At 39.7% G+C, this 24,416-nt stretch overlaps 2 protein-coding genes across 11 annotated transcripts in view; one reads left to right on the top strand and one right to left on the bottom strand.

Annotated features, from left to right (window-relative positions):
- dennd5b (DENN/MADD domain containing 5B) overlaps positions 1–6,447 on the bottom strand; it is a 51,637-nt gene extending 45,190 nt beyond the window's left edge. For all 10 annotated transcript variants that reach the window (XM_036576673.1, XM_036576664.1, XM_036576667.1 and 7 more), the window contains exon 1: positions 6,155–6,447. In XM_036576673.1, the coding sequence (XP_036432566.1) occupies positions 6,155–6,263 (109 nt within the window). In that variant the 5' untranslated portion in view covers positions 6,264–6,447. The remainder of the gene's footprint in view (positions 1–6,154) is intronic.
- Positions 6,448–10,544: 4,097 nt separating this feature from the next.
- pkp2 (plakophilin 2) lies at positions 10,545–22,699 on the top strand. Its single transcript, XM_036576663.1, has 13 exons — positions 10,545–10,936; positions 11,356–11,414; positions 11,686–12,293; positions 13,205–13,340; positions 13,541–13,748; positions 16,703–16,880; positions 17,038–17,155; positions 17,369–17,539; positions 17,766–17,942; positions 19,815–19,968; positions 20,206–20,398; positions 22,319–22,406; positions 22,529–22,699. The coding sequence occupies exons 1-13, from the start codon at positions 10,744–10,746 to the stop codon at positions 22,595–22,597; spliced, it is 2,352 nt and encodes a 783-aa protein (XP_036432556.1). The 5' UTR covers positions 10,545–10,743; the 3' UTR covers positions 22,598–22,699.
- Positions 22,700–24,416: the final 1,717 nt, after the last annotated feature.

Below are 24,416 nucleotides of genomic sequence, written 5' to 3'. Positions count from 1 at the left end.
CACACACACACACACACAGACACAGACACATATTTTTAAATTAGGATTAGGGGTGGACGATATGACAATATTTTATGGCTATCGTGATACATTTCATCGTCATGATACACAATATGCTCCCTGAACATATCATGGATCTTCCAGTACTTCATGAATACTGACCTACTGAATGTCTCATTTGAAAAGAGCGTATAATTTGTCCTGTTTTAATGGTTTTGGTGCAGAACATTACATGTTGAATAGAAATCAATGGCAGTTTTTAAATGATGCACCACTACTGTGATACATACATAAGATTTAAAAGCACTGTAATATGACATTTTTGCTATATCATCCACTTGTAATTGGGATGTACATCTGTAATGGAAACTGAAATGGTAGTCACACCTGGACTGTTCAGAAAATAAATGTTCACCTTCAGTCACCGGAGGAACAGCATAACAAAAAGTAGGGCTGGACAATATGACAAAATTTATCGTGATAAATTATGTCACAACACAATGCAATGAGCTTTTCTGAGCATATTGTGGATACAGCCACTACTTAAAGAACAATGAGCAGCTACAGGTTTCATAACAAAGAGAGCATAATTACTCCTGCTTACTGCTGATAACTCCTGAATTTAGTGCAATGCAGTATGTGAAATGTTAAAAATGGTATTTTTTTTTATAGTATTTTTTTTAGATGTGGCTTTTGGATTTTTTTTTGCCTGTTCCAACATTTCAGATGTCTGAAAAAAATAGATATCATAAAATATTATGTATCGTGAAGATTTCTTGAAGTACTATGAAATATTTCTGCCATACTACCCACCACTAGCAAGAAGTTTTCCTTTAATTAGAACTTTGATACTCATTAGGCCAGTTTAAAGCACAGAAAGCAGGCTTTCAGACTTCAGATCCTCATCACTATAATCCTTTCCTGCAATAGGCAGTTCCAAATCACTATACTACTTTTTCCTGTAATAGGTGGTTCAATATTACCTTTAAAAATAGTAATGGAGTAAATACGTCAACTAGAAAATCTGTCCAAATGACACCACCAGCAGCTCTAATAAAGCATTTAGTGCATTAGTGTTGGTGGCGGCTTAGGCAACTTCTAAGCTTAGCTGATTGCCATCCAAATACCACATACAAATTAAGCCAGATTGATGACGAGGGGTTTGGTAAAGACCTCTGAGAATCTCAATCAGCTAAGCTTATTTTGTGACGTAACACAGCGACGAAAATGCCAAAAAAGGGGGAAAAAAAAAAAACAAAAAACACAACAACAACAAAGGTGACATTTCTTTTTGATTAAATTATTAAATTCATGCAAACACAGCACATCAAGCTTAATGTACTCCAAGACCATTTTCAATTAACGTAAGCACAGATGACATGTATTAGAAGACGAATGGGCGAATGATTTCACTGCTGGATTTAAATGAACAGAGCTGGGGGGGGGGTTTAGTCACCGTGTGTGTAAGTCCTCTGGGATTGGACAGACGTGTAATCAGTCATGCAGAAACATAGGGAGGAGATCAACAGGAAGAGTGCATTTCTGACCCTAACAATGAGAGCAGGGAAACGCAGCTCTCTACGCTGCCAGAAATACATCAGAGCAGAACGGGAAAACCCATCTCTCTCCTTCTCTCTCTCTCCCTCTCTTCTCCATGTTCACTTGGCCTCTCACCCACCAAGTTCTCTACTTCTTGTGCTGGAATTACATATGAACCTTTTAGCAGTTACAAATAGAGCAGTGTTCAAAATATTGATAAACTCACTGGGCTTGTTTCCCAGATACAGATTGGCCTAGTCTTGGACTAAACCGCAGCAGCACAGGAGAGTTCCCATTGGAAATTCTTTATAGTCCAGGTTTAGGCTTGCTCTGGGTCTGGGAAACTGGCCCAATATGAACAAACTCTTGGAGATATGTGGATCGATATGGTCATGGCTGATATTTCTAAACATTTTTTACATAGTGTGTACGAGAGAAACTGCTACTGCACTCAAATCTGAGACTGCAATAGTTCTAATGCTCCAAACGTCAGCTCCAATGCTGAATGATTTGGGGGAAACTAATTTTTCCAGCAGATACTGAAACTGCGATTTAAATTACAATTTGTTTCTATAAATTGAGGTTCAGGCCTGTTATTTTGGCCAAGAAGATGAGCATTCCACTTTCTCTAGCTTGACGCTTGAACGCTGTGCCAGGCTACCAGTTAATTATGGCTGTAATGTCACAAAACATGGGTGCATCTGATTGGTCTAACTCATCTACAGGCAGTTCGCTAGCTTTGTGTTACTGGGTTGAACTTTCCCATGTAAAACGTAAGACAATGCTGATTATAACGTAGACTATAATTATATATGCTCTTGCAATGTGAAAACTGCACTCCTTCAAATTGCAATTTTGAAATAAAATGATTAATCTTTCAGCCTTACTAACAGAGAGAAACACCTTAATACAGCTAAGCTACTGATGTACACATTTTAGTTTTCTTGGGGAATACGAGAAAATTATGCCACCTCAAGCAAATACTGTGCTCAGCACTTACCCTGCAGCTTTGAAAGTTCCCATGTAAACTGATCATGGCACGGTTTAATTTAATAAAAAAAAGTAGGATTGGGGTGGGCAAAAAAGACAACTGCGTTTATGTCTAGTGTGCTTTTCAGTGTTATATTGTAATCTGTATCGTATCATGAAATTGCTACCCATGACCAGCCCAAGTTACACCAACCCACAGCTTTGAAACTGAAGCCAGTTTATGGTTAGAGGTTGATGAGTGAGGGATGAGGTGTCTTCTTTCCCACCACGAAGATAAACTGCAGGTGAGAACATTGCTACAGTGGCAGCAGAAACCAAACAATACCCCGCAAGGGCTGAGAGTTATTTATCTCAGTCAGCTGCAGCAGCATATTCTTCCACCCTTGAGACTGAGCTGTTGGGCAAGATGGCTTTTCAACAAGTGGTAACTTAATCTGTGGTGTTCAGCGATTCTGCCTTTGTCTGAAGTTCGGATCTTAAAGAGGCACCATCATCTAGGTCACTTCAGGCTCATTCTAGAATCTAAATCAGAATCTTTGGTTAGCCAAGAATGTTTTTAAGGATTGAGTCTTAGCGAGACAGAAAATACAAAACAAAAAAAAAAAAGACACAAAATCTGTGCAGATTCAGGTGAAACAGACAAGAGATTTACCAGACAGGAGATTTACGTTTGGTTTATGTGGGCAGCTGTACTCGAGAGTAGCCTATTGTCCCGTGCCCTTGGCCACAACATTTCACATTTTGGCCAATAAAAATGGAGAGCCTCTGGGCTTAGTGGTCACTTATCTTTGAGACTTTTTTGTATTCTTTTTCCTCGATTTAACATGGAAATAACTGTATCAAATTTTAATTGGAATTTACTACTACCACTTTCCACTGCAACAGCTAAAGTGATGTGGTGACTGTGGTGGCCCCCATTGCTGAGCTGGTCTTGGCGCACTTCGCGTTGTAGAAGCTCTTCCATTGGCTGAAGTTTGCTAATACCACTCAAATACAGTCTAAAATAAAATAAGGTGTTAAATAAGCTGGCGTCACACCAAGAGGCCATTGCTGCAGTAGCTAAAGAGTGCCTAATGAAATAAACTGGTTTGGATGAGTGGACCAAATCAGCAGGAGGACCACCACAGTCTCCACAACTGAATTATTTTACCCTTTTGATAAATTCCTTTTGCAAAGCAACACCTGGCTGTTTCTTACTACTGAAGCAGTTTCCATTACTGTGGCCACGAGATTAATTTGCTAGGTGGTCAAGTGGCCACTGCAAATCTTTGTATCTGTCCCATTTGCTGTGCTAAACATAAAAGTGCACTACAATAAATAGATAAATTTCATATGTGTAACTTGTTATATGAGTACAGTACATATCACCATGTGCATTTATCTAGTGCAAACAGCAGCATGTTTCCCTAAACAACATTTGCCTTGAAAATGAGATTTTGGGGGCATTTCACAAACACTGTAGCCAGATAATTTCAGCCTAAAGTCAAGCCTGTCCAACTGCAAAAGAGCTGAGTGACATTCCTATTGGAAAATAGTTAACATTGGGCTTAAGTTATCCAGCTATCTTGCTTTGAGAGATGCTCCCTAGGCTGTGCATTAAATTCACCCTGAACATCCTCAGAAATACCTTAAGCATACAGACTGAGGGCTCTGCTCCACAGAAACAAACGCCCATCGCTAGACGGAAACTCCTTTGTCATCCTACCTCATTACATCACAGGTTTAAACCCAGTACAAAAACACACAGACGGTAACAATAGCCTATTGGCATTTCAAAAAATCAGCTAAAATAGATGGTTTCGCAGTCCAGGGTTGCCTCCGCACGGCGTTACCCACACTTAAGTACAGTCTACACAATTACCTCATCTAAAGGAACAGCATGTGGATGGAGGCACAAGACTGGCTCTCACACAGTTAACTGTTTAATGGTGTCAGGATTTACAAGGAGACAGACAGTCCCTGGGTCTTTAAAAACAAGGCCAGGCAGGACAGGAGACAGGGAGCTACAGGGATGGTAAGTATGGAGGAACAACGAAAGAAAACAGGACTCTTTGCAAGGCTAAATCTCTCATCTCCCTTATCCTTTAGAATTAAACAGGCTGTTTTTTGTTATTGTACCTTCAAGAACAATATATTTAAGTGACCTTTGTTCTAATTGGCTGCCCTCTAATGTGCTCCATTTAACAGTCTGGACTGGCTGAGAGGAGCTAAACTGCTGTAGCTGAAATACAGAGATATATGTAAATATGTTCATTTTTGTGACATGACAAAAACATGAATGGGAATACAAAACAGGCTGTTTTATAGCTTGGTTTCCATATATGTACCACACAGACTGGAGAGTGACTGGTATGTTTTGAGTCCCCCTACTACATCGCACTCTTACTTATGTATGGTAAATTTAGTTTCTCATGATATGGGCTCTTTAATATAAGAATACACAGCTCATTTCATTCATTTTCCCACAATCACATCATGTATACAGACTCATGTCTTCACTCCTGTGTGTCATTCTATGCACGTTTCAACAACACATTTTGCCAATTACAATTCCTGACACCCCCATTTCCTTGACTTGCCATGAAATTAGGTTAGCAAACAGAATTATTGATCAAAGCTGAACTTGCCTATTTTGTCTAAACCTAATTGCATGCCCAGAGAGCAATGTGAGGCCTGTGCCAATCAGTTTTACTGGGCTACATCCTCAAAGCACGCACAACACGACGTTGCCTCAAGCACATGGACATTTAGCAATATATGGAGAAAACAATGATTTTTAATGTGCTGTTCAAACGTCAGAGACAGGCCAAGACTGGTAGTGTTTCTTAGTCATTTCATGGCTAAGATTTATATTCACAAGTGTAAATTCTCAGGGAAAAGGCCAATGTTTGCCTCTGAAAAGACAGAACATTATATTGAATTAATCCAGCCCTCTATAAAATACAAAAGCTATAAAAACTGTTAGAACATGTATGTACTTCAATACTTTTGTGTAGGTTTATACACTCCCTTAGAAATATTACGTATGTGTACACGGTTATATGTATACTTTTACATGCATCTGATGTTGTATGCCATGTTTTGCATTGAATAAAAAAACAATAATAAAAAAAAAATAAAAATAAAAAAACGTTTCTTGGTCATGCCCAGTCTCCTTTGTTCCTCAGGGGAAGGTTATAAGGTTACATACCTTCCGAAACTGCAACCGGGCTACTGGATACATACAAAATATTCCTCTGATTAATGATTATATTTTAATCCCATCAGGACCTGTTTACTCTACAGGAGACTTAACCTCAGAGAGGTAATGTCGCGAGATTTCCCAGTGACGAATTCCATTAAGTCGTTTGCTTCACTTCCACTGATTTAGTAACGTTAGTCACTATCATACACACAAACACGCATAACAAACACATCAAGACCGGAGCACGAACTCGCTATTAAAGCTCTCAGTTTCAGGCACCTCGTTACGAAACAGTGGGGTAGATAAAGCCCTTCAGCTCTCGTAGCTGTATATCTCTGTAAGACTCCGCTCTGGCTCCCGTTTAACAGATAAAAAACTACATTTTGTGACCTCACTCACGTATTAATCACACATCACCGCGATGACACTGTTGTTTCTTACCGGCTAAAGCGTCGGGCTCCAGGCCCGTCTCGTTGTCTAATCCACATATTATGAAGTAGTGGGCGAAGCGGTGAGGCGCCGACCCACAGCCCGCTGGACCCGCGCTCATTTCGGCTTTGGGGCTCCGCTTTGTCCGCTGCTGATACTACGACCTCAGCAGGTCCATGTCCAAACGGAGACGGTCAAATGGAGTCACTCGGAACACGGCCAGCCCGAAAAATGAGCACAAGAGTTGAGCAACAAGGCTGCAGACGCTGACCGATCCTCCGCGCTCTCTGGTCCGGAGCCTCCGCGTTCACTGACAGGCGACTCCGAGCCGCAGGCTGACGAGCGGACCTGACGCGCCCCAGCCAATCAGCAGCGACGGGCGCGGGCTCTTTAAAGGCCTCTCGTCCAATGAGTGTGCGGGTATTTGTAAGCTGTCGTTGTTTTCAGTGCAGGCTGTAAAAGAGGACCTTTTGTTCGTTCTTCAGTTAAACGCATCCCTCTATCTGCTCCAAAGTGTAGCACAGACTTTCTGACGCACAGTTAATTCATTACTACACAATATTATAACCATCCAGCAGCCTCCACACATCCTGGAGAGAAGCGTTAGGCAGCAGGCCCCCTTACTGTGGCATTCTCCAGCCAGGTCAGTCCATATAGTGCCCATTTAGTGTCTCCATGTGAATCTTAGGTAAAAAGGGTATGTAATTAAAAAAGTAAAGACAAAGAGCGTTGATTTTTTCAGCCATGTAGATGTATAAAAACTTTATTGAAGGTTATTGTAGATTGATGAACGTACTGACTGATCAGGGTCACTTTGAGTGATGATGACCACACTGACTGATGACCACACTAATCCATGATGACTATACTGACTGACAATGACAGTGCATGAGCAACCTAACTGATAATTACCACAAAGACTGGTAATGATCACAATGACCAATGATGAGCATCCTGACTGACAATAACCACAATGACTGAAAATGACTACATTGACCAATAACGACCAGACAGGCTTACAATGACTATACTGAATAATGATGGCGCCTCTGACTGACAATGACCAGACTGACTGATATTAACCAGAATAACTGATAATGATTATACTGAATAATAATGACCACACTTGCTAATGATGACCATCCAGATTGATGACAACCACCCTGACTGATGATGACCACACTGGCTGATTATGACTATCCTGACTGATGATGACCACACTGACCGAATATGACTATCCTGACTGATGATGACCATCCTGACTAGTGATGACCACACTGACTGATTATAATCATCTTGACTGGTGATGGCCATCCTGACTGATGATGACCACACTGACTGACGATGACCATCCCGACTTATGATGCCATCCTGACTGACGATGACCACATAGACTGATGATGACCATCCTGACTGATGATGACCACACTGACTGACAATGACCACACTGACTGATGATGACCATCCTGACTAACAATGACCACACTGACTGACAATGACCACACTGGCTGATGATGACCATCCTGACTGACAGTGACCACACTGACTGACAATGACCACACTGACTGATGATAACCATTCTGACTAGTGATGACCACACTGACTGATGATAAACATCCTGACTGGTGATGGCCATCCTGACTGACAATGACCACACTGAGTGATGATGACCATCCTGACTGATGATGACCACACTGACTGATGATGACCATCCTGACTGATCATGATCACAATGACTGATGATGACCACACTGAGTGATGATGACCATCCTGACTGATCATGATCACAATGACTGATGATAGCCATACTGACTGACAATGACCACACTGACTGATGATGACCATCCTGACTGATGATGGCCACACTAACTAATGATGACCATCCCGACTGATGATGACCACACGAACTAATGATGACCACACTTACTAATGATAACCATTCCGACTGATGACAACCATCCTGACTGACAATGATGACTATTCTGTCTGATGATGACCATCCTGACTGACGATGACCACACTGAGTGATGATGACCACATTGACTGATTATGACCATCCAGACTGAAACATCAAGAGGAATTAGGCACCACAGGATCCACCACATACAAGAGGGATCCCAGGACCAATACACCAATACACCCACAAAAAACAGATTGACTATCAGGTGGAAGTACATTAGCAAATTTCAGCCAGAAATCAGGTAAATATGACTGTGGATCTACAACCCCAATTCCAAAAAAGTTGGGACGCTGTGTAAAATCTAAATAAATGTAAATAAAAACAGAATGCAATGATTTGCAAATCTCATAGACCCATATTTTATTTACAATAGAACATAGAACATATATCAGATGTTGAAAGTGAGACATTTTACCATTTCATGAAAAATATTAACTCATTTAGAACTTGATGGCAGCAACACATCTCAAAAAAGTTGGGACAGGCCCATGTCTACCATTGTGTAGCATCCCCGCTTCTTTTAACAACAGTCTGTAAATGTCTGGGAAGTGAGGGGTCCAATTGCTGGAGTGAGTTTTGGGAGAGGAATGTTGTCCCATTCTTGTCTGATGTATGATTCTAGCTGCTCATCAGTCCTGGGTCTTCTTTGCCAGATTTTTTGTTTAATGATGCACCAAATGTTTCCAATTGGTGAAAGGTCTGGACTGCAGACAGGCCAGTTCAGCACCCGGACTCTTCTTCTGCAAAGCCATGCTGTTGTGATGGATGCAGTGTGTTGTTTAGCATTGTCTTGCTGAAATATGCAATACCTTCCCTGAAAGAGACATTGTCTGGATGGGAGTATATGCTGCTCTAAAACCTCAAAAACCTCGAAAACCTCTATACACTGTTCAGCATTGATAGTACCTTTCCAGATGTGTAAGCTGCCCACACTATAGGCACTAATGCAAACCCAAACCATCAGAGATGCATGTTGTTGAACTGTGCGCTGATAACAAGCTGGATGGTCCCTCCTCTTGAGTCTGCAGGACACGGCATCTGTGGTTTCCAAAAAGAATTTCAAATTTTGATTCATCTGACCACAGAACAGTTTTCCATTTTGCCTCCATTTTAAAAAACTTTGGCCCAGAGAAGGTGGTGGCGTTTCTGGATCGAGTTGACATATGGCTTCTTCTTTGCATGATAAAGCTTGAACCCATACAGTGATTTCCAGTATAGAATCATGCCTGTTTTAAATGCAGTGCCACCTGAGAGCCTGAAGATCACGAGCATCCAATTTTGACTGTCGGCCTTGTCCCTTGGGTACAGGGATTTCTCCAGATTCTCTGAATCTTTTGATGATATTATGCACTGTAGATAGTGGGATTTCCAAAGTCTTCACAATTCTACGTTGAGGAAAATTCTTCTGAAATTGTTCCTCAATTTTTAGATGCAGTTTTTTGCAGATCGGTGAACCTCTGCCCATCTTTGCTACTGAGAAACTCCACCTCTGTAAAATGCTCTTTTTATACCCAGTCATATAAGTTAGTTGCAAATTGCTCCTCCAGCTGTTTTTATTAGTACCACTTTCCAGCTTTTTGTTGTCTCTGTCCCAATGTCTCACTTTCAACATCTGATATGTGTTCTATTGTGAATAAAATATGGGTCTATGAGATTTGCAAATCATTGCATTCTGTTTTTATTCACATTTATTTTTACACAGCATCCCAACTTTTTTGGAATTGGGGTTGTATTTAATGGCTGCCATAGTCATATAAGTTGGACCACTGTGGCCAAGCTATAGTGCATCTATAATTTTGAATCCATATCTTTTTATAATTGTCAGAATAATTATAGAACAATTATGTTAATATAGTCCAAACGTGAACTTTAGAAAACGTGTTTGGGGCATTGTTATTTTTTACCAGACAGTGTAGCCTGCATTTAATATACCGTGTACTCCACAGGTATCAGAAACAACGTTACCATCTTAGTACTCCAACTGAAATACTCAGAGCTTTTGATTTGGCTGGAATATGTGCTCTATTTCCGCTGCTCTACAGTGCTGACCCCTGCTGGCCAACATTGTGACTACCATGCAGGCCCGGTTTCAAATTAGTGGGATTGTCCTCAATCATAGACCAACAAAGGTGTGTTTACCTGACTAACTAACTGGTTATAAAGTACATTATTAGTCAGATTACACATTATGGAAGCACCTGGGCTGCTTTGCTGTTGGTCACACATCTCACACTAAAGGATCCTGAAAAGAGAATAATGTGAGTGCCCAACAAACAGTTTCTTTTTTTTCACATGCTTCACTCTTACTCCACTTGGTATCTACCTCCCCCTTTTTTCACTGGGGTTAATGTTTAATTGAACTGAGAGTGTTTGAGTGCCTGAGTGTAGCTGTACTCCCTCTGTTTATTGATATCTGGCCCAGATCAACAGGTTTAGTTACGCCGCAGTAGCACGAGCTGTAAGGTGACGCCTTGGAGACCACGCCCTCTGGTTGCCACAGCAACCTTCCAGTTGTCCGTAACCACGCCCTCTAGTAGCAACAGAGACCACGCCCTAAAAGAAGAAAGGGGAAAAAAAAAACACCTGACGCACAAAGACTGGGAAGCTTGTGGCCGGATTTCCTCAGAGAAGCAGGGACACTATGGCAGCGGAGGAGTCGCTCTACATGAGGACGGTGCTGTCCCTTCAGGACTCGGTCAAACCCGACGACTCGACTCTGGCCCTGCCGTCCGAGGACAGGCTCGCCCGCTCGGTGAGCCACCGGCGCTGCCGAGTGGAGCAGCAAGTGCAGCAGCTTACTCTCTCCCGGAAAGGAAAGGGGCCGGCTCTCAAAGGTGAGCGACGACTGTCGGTTTCGGGCTAAAACTCACTTCTGCCTGAGGTACTTCAGACCAAAAAAAGCCCTGTCTGCGCTTACATTCCTATAAAAACTTTAGTTGCTCTTCTATAAAGTCGGTCAAAGAGGGAAATGGACACCACTTCAGTTTAACTCACCTGTTAGTCGGTGTTGGATTTGTCTTGTTCCCTTTGCTTATCCAACAGTGCGAGTTCAAACTCCTGTGTATACACAGTTAATGGGGAGGATAGTGTATTTATTTCACGTTTTAGGACAGAGACTGTCACACCCATGCATTATTGAAAGTGTGGAACAAAGCAGGAGGATGTAGAATAAGTGTTAGACAAAAGTACTGTACAAATGAGTGAGGCTGACGGTTCTATTTTGGTGGCTCAACAGATTCTTTGTTCTTCTCAGGTAGCCTGTCTAGTGGCCAACTTGCAACCAGCACATCAATCAGAAATGGTCAAGAAAAGGTACAGCCATCTTCCTTTCAAAATTTTCATCACTTTTGTTTTTACACCATTTGAATTTACATTTACATTGTGTGGACATTTCCTGGTGAATGGACCAATAGAAATGCTCTAGAGTTATTTGAATAAAGTACGATCTCACTCTGTAATCTTACCACTTTGAATACAAGGTTTTCTCACGGTAGCGCTAGTGGATCTAATCCTACAAATATTCAAATGTTAGCTGTTTTTAAAGGCTCTGATTTAAATGATCATGAACCTGTTTCTGCCACAGGCCTCATCTTTTGCTTCAGAGTCAATTAAGCCAGTGAGAAGGGTGGATGTTTCTCACTGGCCGAGTCTGGAGCTCCCTCAGTTTAATGGGGGCTATGGGACGTTAAGGTATGGCTCGTCTGGAAACAGCTTCTACTGGAGGTCGGCAGCCTTTACACTGCCTGCGATGCGATCAGTGTTTTCTGCTGACCACCTCCAGACGACTGTCCCTTCACAGCACTATGCCCACTCTGAGACGCTCAAGAGCACTCGGCCGTTCGTGTCGGGCAGGTCTGCTACGCTGCAGCTTCCCAGCAAGCCCATCTATGAGGATGACCCTTTGGATGATGTCTTCCTGCCTGAGGGCCCACACATCACCCCCTTCAGATCTGAGCATCAGGTGTTTTTGCAGAGGCAGCAGGTGCAGAGATCATTCAGTCAGCCTAGAGAGGAGCTGTATGGATCTCAGGATCTGTCCTGGCTGGTTCGTGATGGGTGGGAGCAACAAGAGACAGCAAGCAGACGCCCTTCGCAGACTGCTTCACAGCTCAACGTTGAGGTGTACACAAACGGGTTGGCAGTGGCTGAAGAACCCAAGGCCAAGCGACAAGCAAGGGTTAACACTGTAAAGTAAGGCTTCAGCTACTGCTGTTTAAAAAGATCAGTAATTTTACCTTTTTGTGTGAATTTATATATGTAATTACATATTAATTATGTTGCTAGTTCTATAAGTAATTATATTTGTATTCTGTATTGACAGGTTTGAGAGTGCACTGACTTTTTCTGTTTTTTATCACAAAAAAATGGGAAAAGAGTATTTTTCTTTGCAGAAAATTAGTTCACAGTAACTTTTTCTCAGATTCAAATTATAGTAAACTCCACCTCTCCTTAGACACACAAATGTGGGATCGACTGAAAGTTCAGAATCCACTTTTTCTCTGCTTCTCTATATTACAGCCTGGTTGATCAATAGCCAAATTTTTGTTTATGTTGGTTAAATGAACACATGAAACACACATTTCATTCAATCACTTTCTATTAGCCAAGTTTGCAATATAAACAACATTATTCACTTTTTAATGGGCCAAACTGGTGTTTTAAATTTCTCAGTTTAAATTTCTCAATAAATCAGTCGAATTTACATAACATGACTCAAAAAGTGCTACATTAAAAGTAAGAGGCAGCTGGCTGTCCAGCACAATGAGTCATTCATAGTTATGCAACACCATTTTGGTAAAGGTGAAGCAGCAGCATTCAGAGACAGAGTGAGTACCCTTACCTGCCTCACTTTATTTACCTCATAAAACTGAAAGACAGATCAGACAAAATAAAAAAAATAAGTTGGTTAATTGCCGATTTCATAGTTCGAGCAAAAAAAATCTTTTTTTTTTTTTTATCACCAATGATAACCACAACAACCAAAGACACTATGTACTCTAAGCCACAAACTTTGGCTTTATGTACCTACATCAAAGACATTTTGTTTAAAAAGTGAAAATATTGTGTGTGTGTGTGTGTGTGTGTGTGTGTGTGTGAGAAAGACGGGGAAAGCAGGGTGCAGAGATGACAATAAGGACGGCTGTGAATGACCTTTCTCAGGAGAACACAGAAAGGCAGCTGACTGCTGCAAAGTTCATACAAAACCAGTGCTTCAGCAGTGCAGATGCTAAGAAAACAGTAAGTAATATCGCCCTATAAGTCTGCTGAATTCAACCCTTTACAAGTAATTAAACTGTTACTACAGATTGAACTAAAACTTTAACATTTTCATATTTCTTAAATCCAGAATTGACGTCTGAAGTTATATCTTGAAGTGATTTTTTTGTGTTTTTGGACGGTAATACAGTCTCTGATTCTCTCGTCTGTGCTTTCTTCAGCTGTTGCACCAGGATGGCATCCCAAAGCTGTTGAAGCTGCTGGACTCTGAGGATGAAGAGCTGCAACAAGCCGCCACAGGAGCACTCCGAAACGCTGTCTTTGAGAACACCGAAAACAAAATGGAGGTGAAAGACTGTGATGGTGTTGCTGTGATCCTGCGCCTGCTCAGTGTAAACCGGAACATCGAGATGCGACGACAGATCACCGGTCAGTCACCAGATTTTTAAATGTGTTTTCTAGACATTTTTACATGATCACCAGAGCATGATTATTTGAGTCGATTACAATTATTTTCCACAGCTGTTACTTTTTACTATCATATATTTATGACATGACAGACAGCATGTGGATTGGGTTTTTAGTTTGAGGCAAATGCGTGTGAATCAATGAAAACACAAACACTTATTGAGACCCGTCATGGGCCTTACAGCAAAGTTCTACCTTCTGACACCTCTAGAGGGCAGCAGCGAGTAATGTTTATTTATTTGATGTTTGTTAATGACAACTTTGGAGAGCAGTGGTGAGTAATGTTTGTTTAATGTTGGTTGAGAAAACCCTTTAGAGGGCAGCAGCGAGTAATGTTTGTTTGGTTAATGTTTGTTGAGAAAAACCTTTAAAAGGCAGCAGCAAGTAATGTTTGTTTATTAGATGTTTGGTAATAACAGCTTTAGAGAGCAGCGGTGAGTAATGTTTGGTTATTGTTTGTTGAGGAAACCCTTTAGAGGGCAGCAGTGAGTAATGTTTGTTTATTTGATGATTGTTAACACCTTTAGAGGGCAGCAGTGAGTAATGTTTGTTTATTTGAGCTCAAGTTGTTTCCATCGTCAGTTGGGACCTACTAAGTATCAATAGCTAGAAAGCAAGATAGCTAATCAGCTGATTTAGCCACTTTAGGCTAGTACTTTAATAACTGCATATAATTAACAAAAAAGACTATTAAGTTGTTTATCACAATTTATTATAATGCAATTTATTGTAAACCAAAATTTCATGATCATCAAAAAAAACAATTTGTAGAGACTTGTAGTGTCCAGTTTGTTTCAAGACAAAAAACCTATAGCGATAATACACTTTGGAGTCAGTATCTTAGTAAATACATTTCTAGACATCACTAGTCAGTATAAATATGAACTGAGATTGCCTGAATGCTGAATGCTGTTGACTGCAGTTCTGGATTCATCCATCCATCCATTGTGCACATCTGCAAAGAACGAGTTGTCTTGAATGGTTTGCTACTTCTCTGAGCAGCTTATTATTTAATACAGGATTGTGCATTGTGTTCTTCTAAAATATCGCAACCATTGCTGACCACCCATACTGCTCAAATCCTCATCTAAAGCTTGGACTACTGCACTTCTTTTACTATTGGGTCTTCTTTCATATACTACTGTGTCAGCAGAAAATAAAGAATGCCGTTTCTCCAGTTGAGTGCATCTTTTTCATGTCATACTTTTGTCAGATTATCCAGCTTCGAGTCACAACAGGCATCAAATACAAATGTCTAATCCTTACAGTCCGAGCTTCAAAAGAGCGTGCTCCTCACAACGTCCAAACTAAGGTTCAGAATTATAGCCCTGCACAGCAGCTCAGAAGCACCACAGGATACCTGCTGATCCCACTGCCTTAGAAGCCTGCCTGTCCTCCATAATTACTGCTAGCAGTAGTTAACTCTCTATTCAGAGATTACTCTTAGCTGATACAGGGTGAAGGGCTTCACAAGCTTCATACAAGCTTTTTGCTGTTTTATTTAATCTGCACATTCTGTAGATCAGTGGATTTTGCTGGAAAATCATGAATTATTGATATTCAGTCTATTTGGTTTGGCCAGTGTGAGTGGTTAAAAGGAATTTGTGCACTCTAATTTGTTTTTGCCTGTTTTGGTCGACATCTGAACGGTTATGAGTAACAAGAATGAAATGACTAGATCAGTTTGGCAAAAAATCAAACATGTCTACACAGTTCTCCTCCTTACCCTAAGTGGAGGCAAATGACCCAAAACATGTTTGGTATCTTATGTTTGCCCTTCTACGTTTGCACTGAAGCTGCAAACTAATGAAAATAACAAGTAATGCAAGTTTGCGCTGTGCCAGTTAGCATCGTCCAAACTGCATTTCTTAAATTGCACGTTTGCTTTAATATACTCAATTAGACTTGCATATCTGGCTTCTGACATGAAATGACAAACTGTTGTTTACAGTTGTATGCAAAATTTAAACACTGTAGTCAAATGGCATGTTTTGTTGATTTACTCCACAAAGAACACACTCACATGTGCTATATTTCTGCAATTTTTAGAGCACGATTGAAAAAAAATCCAAATGTGCAATAACTTCTGTACAAGCCACAGCAAATAAATAGGAATTTTATGTCTGTACTGATGTGTAACTTAGTTCCACCTAGGAAATCAGCAAAACATGTCATTTGACCAGGGGTAACTTTTGAAATATCAGTTTTTGTTGTCTAAAAGAGTGCAGATCTTTGGTGGTTCCATGAGTCCAGGTAGTAGTTTCTCCTGGAGTTGGCTGGTGGTGTCTTTTTAAAGGAGAATTCCACCTGTTTTTTATAATTTCTCATAATTCAATGGTTGAGATGTAAACAAAGTGATTTGACATGCAATGCTGTATTCTAGAGAAACATACTAACTCAGATTTCTTTACAGTGGTGGTGATGGGAACCAGGGGTTGCAATGTCTACAACACAAATATAGCCATTTTATTTACTATTCAATATGATCAATGAACCTACTCATGTCTTCTGAGTTTTTATGTTTAATGCTGATGATGGTAAAATCTGAAAAAAAGTGTGTCACTTTGGATTTTGCCTTACGGCATTCTGCATGTACCACTCCTTTCTCTTTTAGGTAAAACCTCCTCAAAGCTATACTAAAACAATGTCTCAAACATCAGATAGTGTATTCATAACCAATTTATGTAATACTGTTCTGTGAGGCAGCTTTCAGAGGCATTAAACTCTTCAGACGTCTGGTTCCTATCACCACCTCTGTGAACAATTCTGTTGGTCAGTTGATCTGGAAAGGAGAATTTCACATAAAGTCATTCTGAATAAACTTGTTTACATCTCAGTGATGAATAATTAAGTAGACATTTTGAGAAATCAGTAGTATTCCCTTTCAAGCCTTTAAATGTTGACTTTCCCATCAGGGCTGCTGTGGAATCTGTCCTCTCACGACATGCTGAAGGAGCAGCTGTGCAGAGACGCAGTAAAACCACTCACTGACACCGTGCTGGTGCCCTGTTCAGGTATCTCAGAGGGGGAAGACCCCAAACTGGAGCTGCTGGCTGATTCTGATGTTTTCCTCAATGCTACAGGCTGCCTGAGGTATGACTAACCTCCACAGAGGACATACAGAAAGTGAAGAATATATATAAATAGCTGTGGGCAATTATGCTGTGAATATGCAAGTCTCTCTCAATGCATTTATACAATATATAAGTGATGCATTTGGGTGCTCTTATGTGGCTGTATTGGTTTTTAGGAATGTAAGTTCAGCTGGTCCGAATGGACGTAAATCCATGAGAGATTGCAACGGTCTCATCGACTCTCTTGTTTATTATGTGCGTGGAACCATTGCAGATTATAAACCTGATGATAAGGTATCCTTATTATGTTCACATTCTTTGCCAGTTCAGACTTTGACCCTGTTTAATCTTGTTTATTGTAAACTTCAGGAAAAATGTTTTGTGTGTGTTTTCTAATAATAGTGCGGGTTTTGTGTAGAAACCACAGAGAGCCTATTTGGTCTGCCTGCCAAACATTTTTCCATCTGTGGTGAATATGAATGCTATTGTTTTGTCTCTCTTTTGTAGGCTTTAGAAAACTGCGTGTGCATCCTGCATAACCTGACTTATCAGTTTGAATCTGAGCTTCCTGAAGCACTCCGGCCGGTGCTGCAGGAGTCCAGACAGAGTCTTGCACTTCAGACCCAGACGCCTGGCTGCTTCAGTATGAAGAGTGCCAAAATCGCTGAGAGAGACAATGCAAGTCATTTTATTTCAAATGTGTTCATTTCTAGATTCACTGGAAACACAGTTGAACCAACTGTATTGATTTAATGCATTATTATTATTATCATTATTATTAGCTTAAAAGCTTAAATGTTATTTTATGACTTGTCACATATGCTTGTGTAAATAACTGGTAGCACAAACAAACAACATTATGCTGGAGTGTTGCTGTTCTCACCCCTGCTGGTGGTCGTTTTAGCATGAGGAGTCAGACTGCCCCCTGCTGGAGGAAAAGGGAAACCCTCGTGGTGCTGAGTGGCTGTGGAGTGCCATCACCATTCGCATGTACCTGTCTCTTGTTGCCATTAGCAACCGCCAGCTGACGCAGGAGGCAGCCATAGGAGCCATGCAGAACCTCACTGCAGGCACTGGAGGGGTAATACCAGTTATAAAATGAATCCACTAAGCACTGCACTGTCTGCACGCATTTATTGTGGACCACAAAAACTGATACACTGATTGGGTTTTTTTCCTTCATTCGCAGACCAAATCATTGTTTTTCAGCCTTATCTCTACCTGCCACATCTGTACCATATTATCGCTGTCCAAAAACCATGTATCCCCATTTTTGTTTTTTTGTTTTGTTCAGCTGCCTGTAACAAAGTGAAAATTTCATGATGAACTGACCAAAAGAAATGCTCCAAAATCACTGAATAAATTCTTGTTACATTAACGTACACTGAAAGTAAAGAACATTTTTGCCTTCTATTAAACAGTTACTATTATGGAGGTACTTGTTTTTCTTTGGACAGCGATGATAAGAGTGATTACCATGGACAAGAATTTTAACTCGCTTTATGAAAAAAAGAACAAAAAACCTGTTGTCTCAAAATACACTTGTAATAGAAGCCAATGGGCAGTTGCTCCAGACTGAAAAACACTGAAATAGTGCTTTAAGGAGGAGAGCTCATTAATAACAGAAGTCAAATACCTGTACATGCTGCTGTTTACATAGACTGAGCCAGTTGAGCCACTTTAATGTTGGATATTAACTAAACGTTTTACTACAAAATAGTGAAAATATATTGATGTTTTCCACAAGTTAAATATTTTACATTTATGGTCACACAAAAGACTGAGTCGTACTTAAGAAATGTACTATGCAAAAATTTGAGACCAGCCTTTTATTTAATTCATTTCCAATGAAAATGACTATTATTTACTATTATATTGTTATAAGTTATTCATTTTTCAGTGTTAGGAAAAAAAGCAGAAAACATATATTTAACATGAAATAACAGAAGCCTTAACAACTAAATGTAATATCACATTTTCAGTATTTAGCTCAGTATTTACCTTTATTACAACTTCCATTCCTTTCAAAAGACTTGGTTTCAGTTTTTGAAAAGAAATCTACAGGGATATTTTTCCACACCTCCAAAGCTCCGTCTTTGAAGTTGGTTGCTTTTTCAGTTACAGTTTAGACTCATGAGTCCATAAAATCGCACTCCATAGTTGACCAGTTTCAGTGTTGAAGTGCAGATTTTCTTTGTTTTGTCTATTTGCTTTTTATCAGTTACAGCTTCTTTACAGCTACACATCCTTTTAGACTCATAGTGTTGAGTTGTTCTTCTCAGAGTGGAAGGATGGACAGAAACAGCTGTGGATTTTTTTTCACATCTGAAGTAAGAGTGGAGCTTGATTTTCTCCTCTCTCTCAGCGATGAAAGCTTTTAGTATTGTGTATCTGGTGGTGTTAGAAGTCCTATTCTCTCTGTATCTTTTAATCATTTTTGTACTCCAGTTTTGGAAACTCCTGGTTTTTCATTTATTTCCCTCTTTATGTAAGTGGATTATCTTTTATCTAGTCTCCTCAGAAATATCTTCTCCAGTAGTTTTAGCTGCACATGAAAGAAATTTGCAGGGCTGTTAAGGAGTGTTTGGGTAGTTGCTCATGTGAATGTCTGAAGGGGAACATGATGTCAGTGAGAGCTTTGGGAAAACCTTTTGTTGGAGGACACAGTTGTGTGAGTTGCATGAAAGAGTAAAGCGGCGGTAGGGTGGACAACTTAAGGTGTTAATTTCTGTAAAATGTATATTTTCTGCTTTTTTCCTGATACTGAAAAATGAATAACTTGTAGCTTAATGGCTGTTTTTACTAAAAATTGAATAAACAAAGTGGTGGTCACTGACTTCTGTACAGTACTGTAGATCCTTGTCACGAAGAAATGTGAATTGGTGTTTTGATGCTACCTAATCTGCAATCACATTGTATTTCAAAGGTAATCATTTCCAACATGCCTCCTCAGGTGTCGCAAGCTGTAGCCCACATCATAGTGCTGAGAGAGAATGGCCTGCAGCAGGTGAAGAAGATGCTCCAGGAGGGAGAGGAAGAAGTGAGGAGGGTCTCCCTGAGTCTGCTCAAAAACCTGTCCCGCAACAAAGAACTCCACTCAGACATCAGTGAATATCTCGCCAACATTACTGTCACATATAGTCCATGTTTTAAAAAAACACAGAGATGATTAAAATGAACACATCAGGCTCTTTTGCTGTCAATGCTTTTGCTTCACATTCTGATGTGAGTTAGAGTTTCTTTAGTTTTTCCATTTTGCTGGGAAAGCAATTTTAAAACAACAGTGCTTTCCTTTTAATTTCCTCTTAAGCTTGTTCTAATAATGTTGTTTGGATCTTGTCTAGTTAAACAGGTGTTGCCAGAGCTGGTAGCCATACTTCCCACGACTTACGCAAACACAGGACAGCTTGTGATGGCCACGGCAATCTGTCAAATTCTCAACAACCTGAGCCAAACTTCTGTACAGAACGCTCGTGCCATTCTGAACCAAGGGATGCTGCTCCCCAAGATCATCAAAATCAGCACCAGAGACCACAGGTACCCAATCACTCTGTTACTGTAAATATCACGTTGCTGTAGAATTATGTTATTGTAGGTAAAACATGCACAGCCAGCTTCAGAACCTGTCCCTGCATCTAAGTGGTGTTTAGTTCTAAACTGGTAGGGCTACTTTAAAACTTTTTTTACCTTTTTCCCTTAAAACCAGCTGATGAATCAGTCTGACTTTGTCTCACATTTTGGTGTGAAATTCTCCTGTAACATGGAGCAGATATCCTGCTTTCTTGAGTGATTACAAGTCCTATCAGGCCCTGATATATGAAAACACCCTTAACGCATGACACGTCTACCTGTTTTACCACTATTGTGGAGTTACTGTGGTCAACCTTAAGAGCATTATTTGAGCTTTAGTCAGATATAGCACAGCCTAGTTTGTTTATGATTAATTAATCTGTAGAATGTTGTTCACTGTGTTGCTAGTATTGATGATGAAGAGACTTACTGTTAGAGGTGGGCAATATGACAGTATTTTATCATGATAAATAATACGTTCTTCTGAGCACGTCATGGATATTGTTACTTTAAGAATATTGGCAGTTTTTGTTAATTGTAGCACTACTAGTGCACTGAGTCAAAATATTTTGATTCATATCATGTAATATGAAAGTTGTCATGATATGATGTTTTTTGGCGTATCGCCCACCCCTACTTGCTGTCACTCTGCAGAGGATTCTGCTCTCCATTTGGACAATGTGTTTCTGACTCTGAGCCTAAGAAAGGACTTCAGAACCCTCTCCAGATCAATAAATGTCTATAGCATTTTTCATTTTTTAGTGCCTCTGAAACCTTTTACACAGTATTCTCACAGTGTAATTATCCCAACAACCAGAGGTGGGCAGAGTAGCCTAAATCAGTACTCAAGTAAAAGTATTGATATTTGGGTAAAATAATAACAAAAGTAAAAGTTCCTTCCCAAAATACAGCTTGAGTAGCAGTATAAAAGTACTGGGTCAGAATATTTCTTAAGTACTGAGTTACTCACAGCATAGGAACTGATGATTGTTAGACTCTGATCTTCTCATTTTTGGGATTCTGTCAGCCTAAAGTTAAATGCAGAAGCTCCAAAGTCAGACATGTGACCAATTGCAAAGCAGTACAGATGTTGTGACCCACAACACAGTGAAATTATACACAAATAGGAGTTATTACCTAAGTAAGAATGGCTAAAATGTAACTATATAGAGTAAAATGTAGATTCATTCACTCACTAATATACTTGAGTAGAAGTAAAGTATTATTAGTATTATTTGTAGTAGTATTATTAGTTTTATTATATTAGTATTATTATAATATTAGCATTATTATAGTAGTATTACAGGTATTGTTACTTGAGTAAACTAATTAATGCCCACCGCTGTCCATAACAAGGCTGGAGTCATTAGAAGGGACACATTCAAGGCACAAGATCAGCAGAAAATCAGGGAAGCTAATACAGATGTATGAAAAACTTTGAAAACTTCTGTTCAAATGACGTTTCTGTTGATTTTCTAAGTAAAAATAAGTTAACACATCCTCTACAGGAAACTTAAATGTGACATTTTTCTACAAATTTTAATGTACAATAGTTATTTGCCGTTTATTTGCTGAATTTAACATAATGGAAAAATTAAATTAAATCTAAAACCTAACCTGTGCCATAATTTTGGCACAGGCCACATTTTGTTTTATTTTTTTCCCAATGTGTTAATTTCAGCAAATAAACAGTAATTGTGTATTAAAATGTACATTAAAATGTTGAGGATGTGTAACTTATTTCCACTCAGAAAATCAACAAAACATGCCATTTGACCAGGGGCGCCCAGACTTTTGCATACGACTGTACTCTTTCATCATCCTGTTTGGGTCATCAGTTAACAAATGTGACCATAGCTTTTATTTTTTTTATTTGACATGGTGTAGAAATGCACCCACGAAAGCTGGCCAGGCTGCTGGTGTCCTGCTGCAGACTCTGTGGAGGCATTCAGAGCTTCATGGGAGCTACAAGAAGGTCAGTGTTTGATTGATTATCCAGTAAAGTTTAAAAGTATAAATTAGTTGAAATAAGAAGATCAGGTAGGTGCTACTCTACCTATTACATTTCATAACCTCTTCTGTCGTGATCTGTGGCAGGCCGGTTATAGGAAGACAGACTTCATAAACAGCAGAACAGTGAGGGCAGTCAGTTCTGCTCATGACTGACCTCAAGTGGACAACAGGAGGATTACAGAAGAAAGACTAAAAAACAAAACCTAAAATGTTTCAAACCTGGAAAAAGTCTGGAAAAGGCTTCCTTGTGCAAGTGTAAATGTAATTTGTATTTAATATTTTTTATAATTGTAGCGTCTTATGATGTTTTTCCATCTATTTGCTATCTTGTTTTTTTTTATTTTTATTAAACAACTTTTAAACAAATATTCAGCCTCCAGTCTGCTTCCATTCACGCTGCTGCATATTGCCTCCCCTGATATGCATTAAAGTTTCACAAATGAAGCTCCTCACACAAACTTTTTGATAAATAAAAAACATCTTTACTAATTCACTTACTCATTCTGTAAAGGGCCCATATCATGAAAAACAAACTTTTGTTTGATGTAATACATAAACATTGTTAAAGTCTCACTGACTTATAATAAGTATAATTCACTCCCCACTTCATACAGTCCATGTATTGGAACAAAGCTGCAAAAACAGCCTGTTTTGAATTCACCGTCTTTGTGATGTCACAAAAACACATTTACAATTCGCTCTACCCAGCCTACAGCAGTTTATCCCTGCCCACTCACACTGAACTTATAGGAAGTTCAGCCAGGACTGCGTTTTGAATAAGGAACAGTACAGATCAGCCATTCAGAATATAGTTCATTTACATATATAAGTCTTAAAGGCACAGTAACAAGAAAAGCCTGTTTAAGAGGTTGAATAATGGTCATGTAAAAATGAATTGATTATTGTTGGTAGCACACAAATATTATAGCTGGACCTCAGGGGCAAAAATACAAGAAAATTATGAGAAAAATTGTGGGCCCTTTAAATGAAATGAAGAATTGCATATGGCAATAAAAACCTGCTCAGAAATATTTCCATCCTTCTGAAGGTCGGCATTAAACTGCAACATCACGTCAGAGGAGGGTCAGTGTCACTGAATATATATCAGGTTTTATAACCTCATATGTTGTATGCATGGCATGCTCCTCATAGAGGGCAGGGGGAAAAGGGAAGACGTTACAGTGGCTGGCTGAAAACAAGGCGCACGTCCCTTCTGAATATTTTATCCTTTGATGATTTAAGAACAAGCCGTTCTGAGCTCCTGTCCTTGGATCTTCATATCACAGAAGACCATTCTGACCACTCATACGGTCCAAGAACACACGGTCTGCTGATGTCAAGCTCTGTTTAGCGGCACGCTCAAGAAACTCCACTCCATACAGCATATTTGGCATCATGACAGTGAGCTAATGTCTACACTGTTTACCTGCTGAAGCATTCAAATCATGTGAGACTTTTAAGATTTTTAAAATGCAATTGGGTTCTGTTAAAAATCTATATTATCAGGATTTCAAAATGTCCCATCATGTGAAGCTTTATTGATCAAAGCTTTCACCAGATGTGTAAGTTTAGAGTGGATAAGCTGTGATCCCACCCAACATTCTGTGAAAGGATTGTGTGGAATCCTCTTAATGACCTCTGGAGCGCTCCAAGAGAAGGCCTCACTAGAGCAGCGCAAGCATACCAGAGAGAGAAGCTAGGAGCAGAGGCCTTCAACTCCAAACCTCACATCCAGGTCCTGGATTTTTTGTAATCACTCAGCCAACATTACAAGTATAGTAAAAAGAGTAATAATAATACATAAATATACAAAATCAAATAAATAAATTAATTAATTAATTAAAAAAATCAAGAAAAAGGTGCTTGAATCACACAATCTGTCAGTATGATGAGAAAAATTTGAAGATTTCTTCAAATATATAAACAGATCTTAATGTCTTATAGGGGTCCACAGATCTAAAGGGTCTAAAGT

The sequence above is a fragment of the Colossoma macropomum genome, unplaced genomic scaffold (assembly GCF_904425465.1).
Source record: "Colossoma macropomum unplaced genomic scaffold, Colossoma_macropomum, whole genome shotgun sequence".
In the NCBI taxonomy this organism is placed as follows: domain Eukaryota; kingdom Metazoa; phylum Chordata; class Actinopteri; order Characiformes; family Serrasalmidae; genus Colossoma; species Colossoma macropomum.
This window is presented reverse-complemented; position numbering and strand designations above follow the sequence as displayed.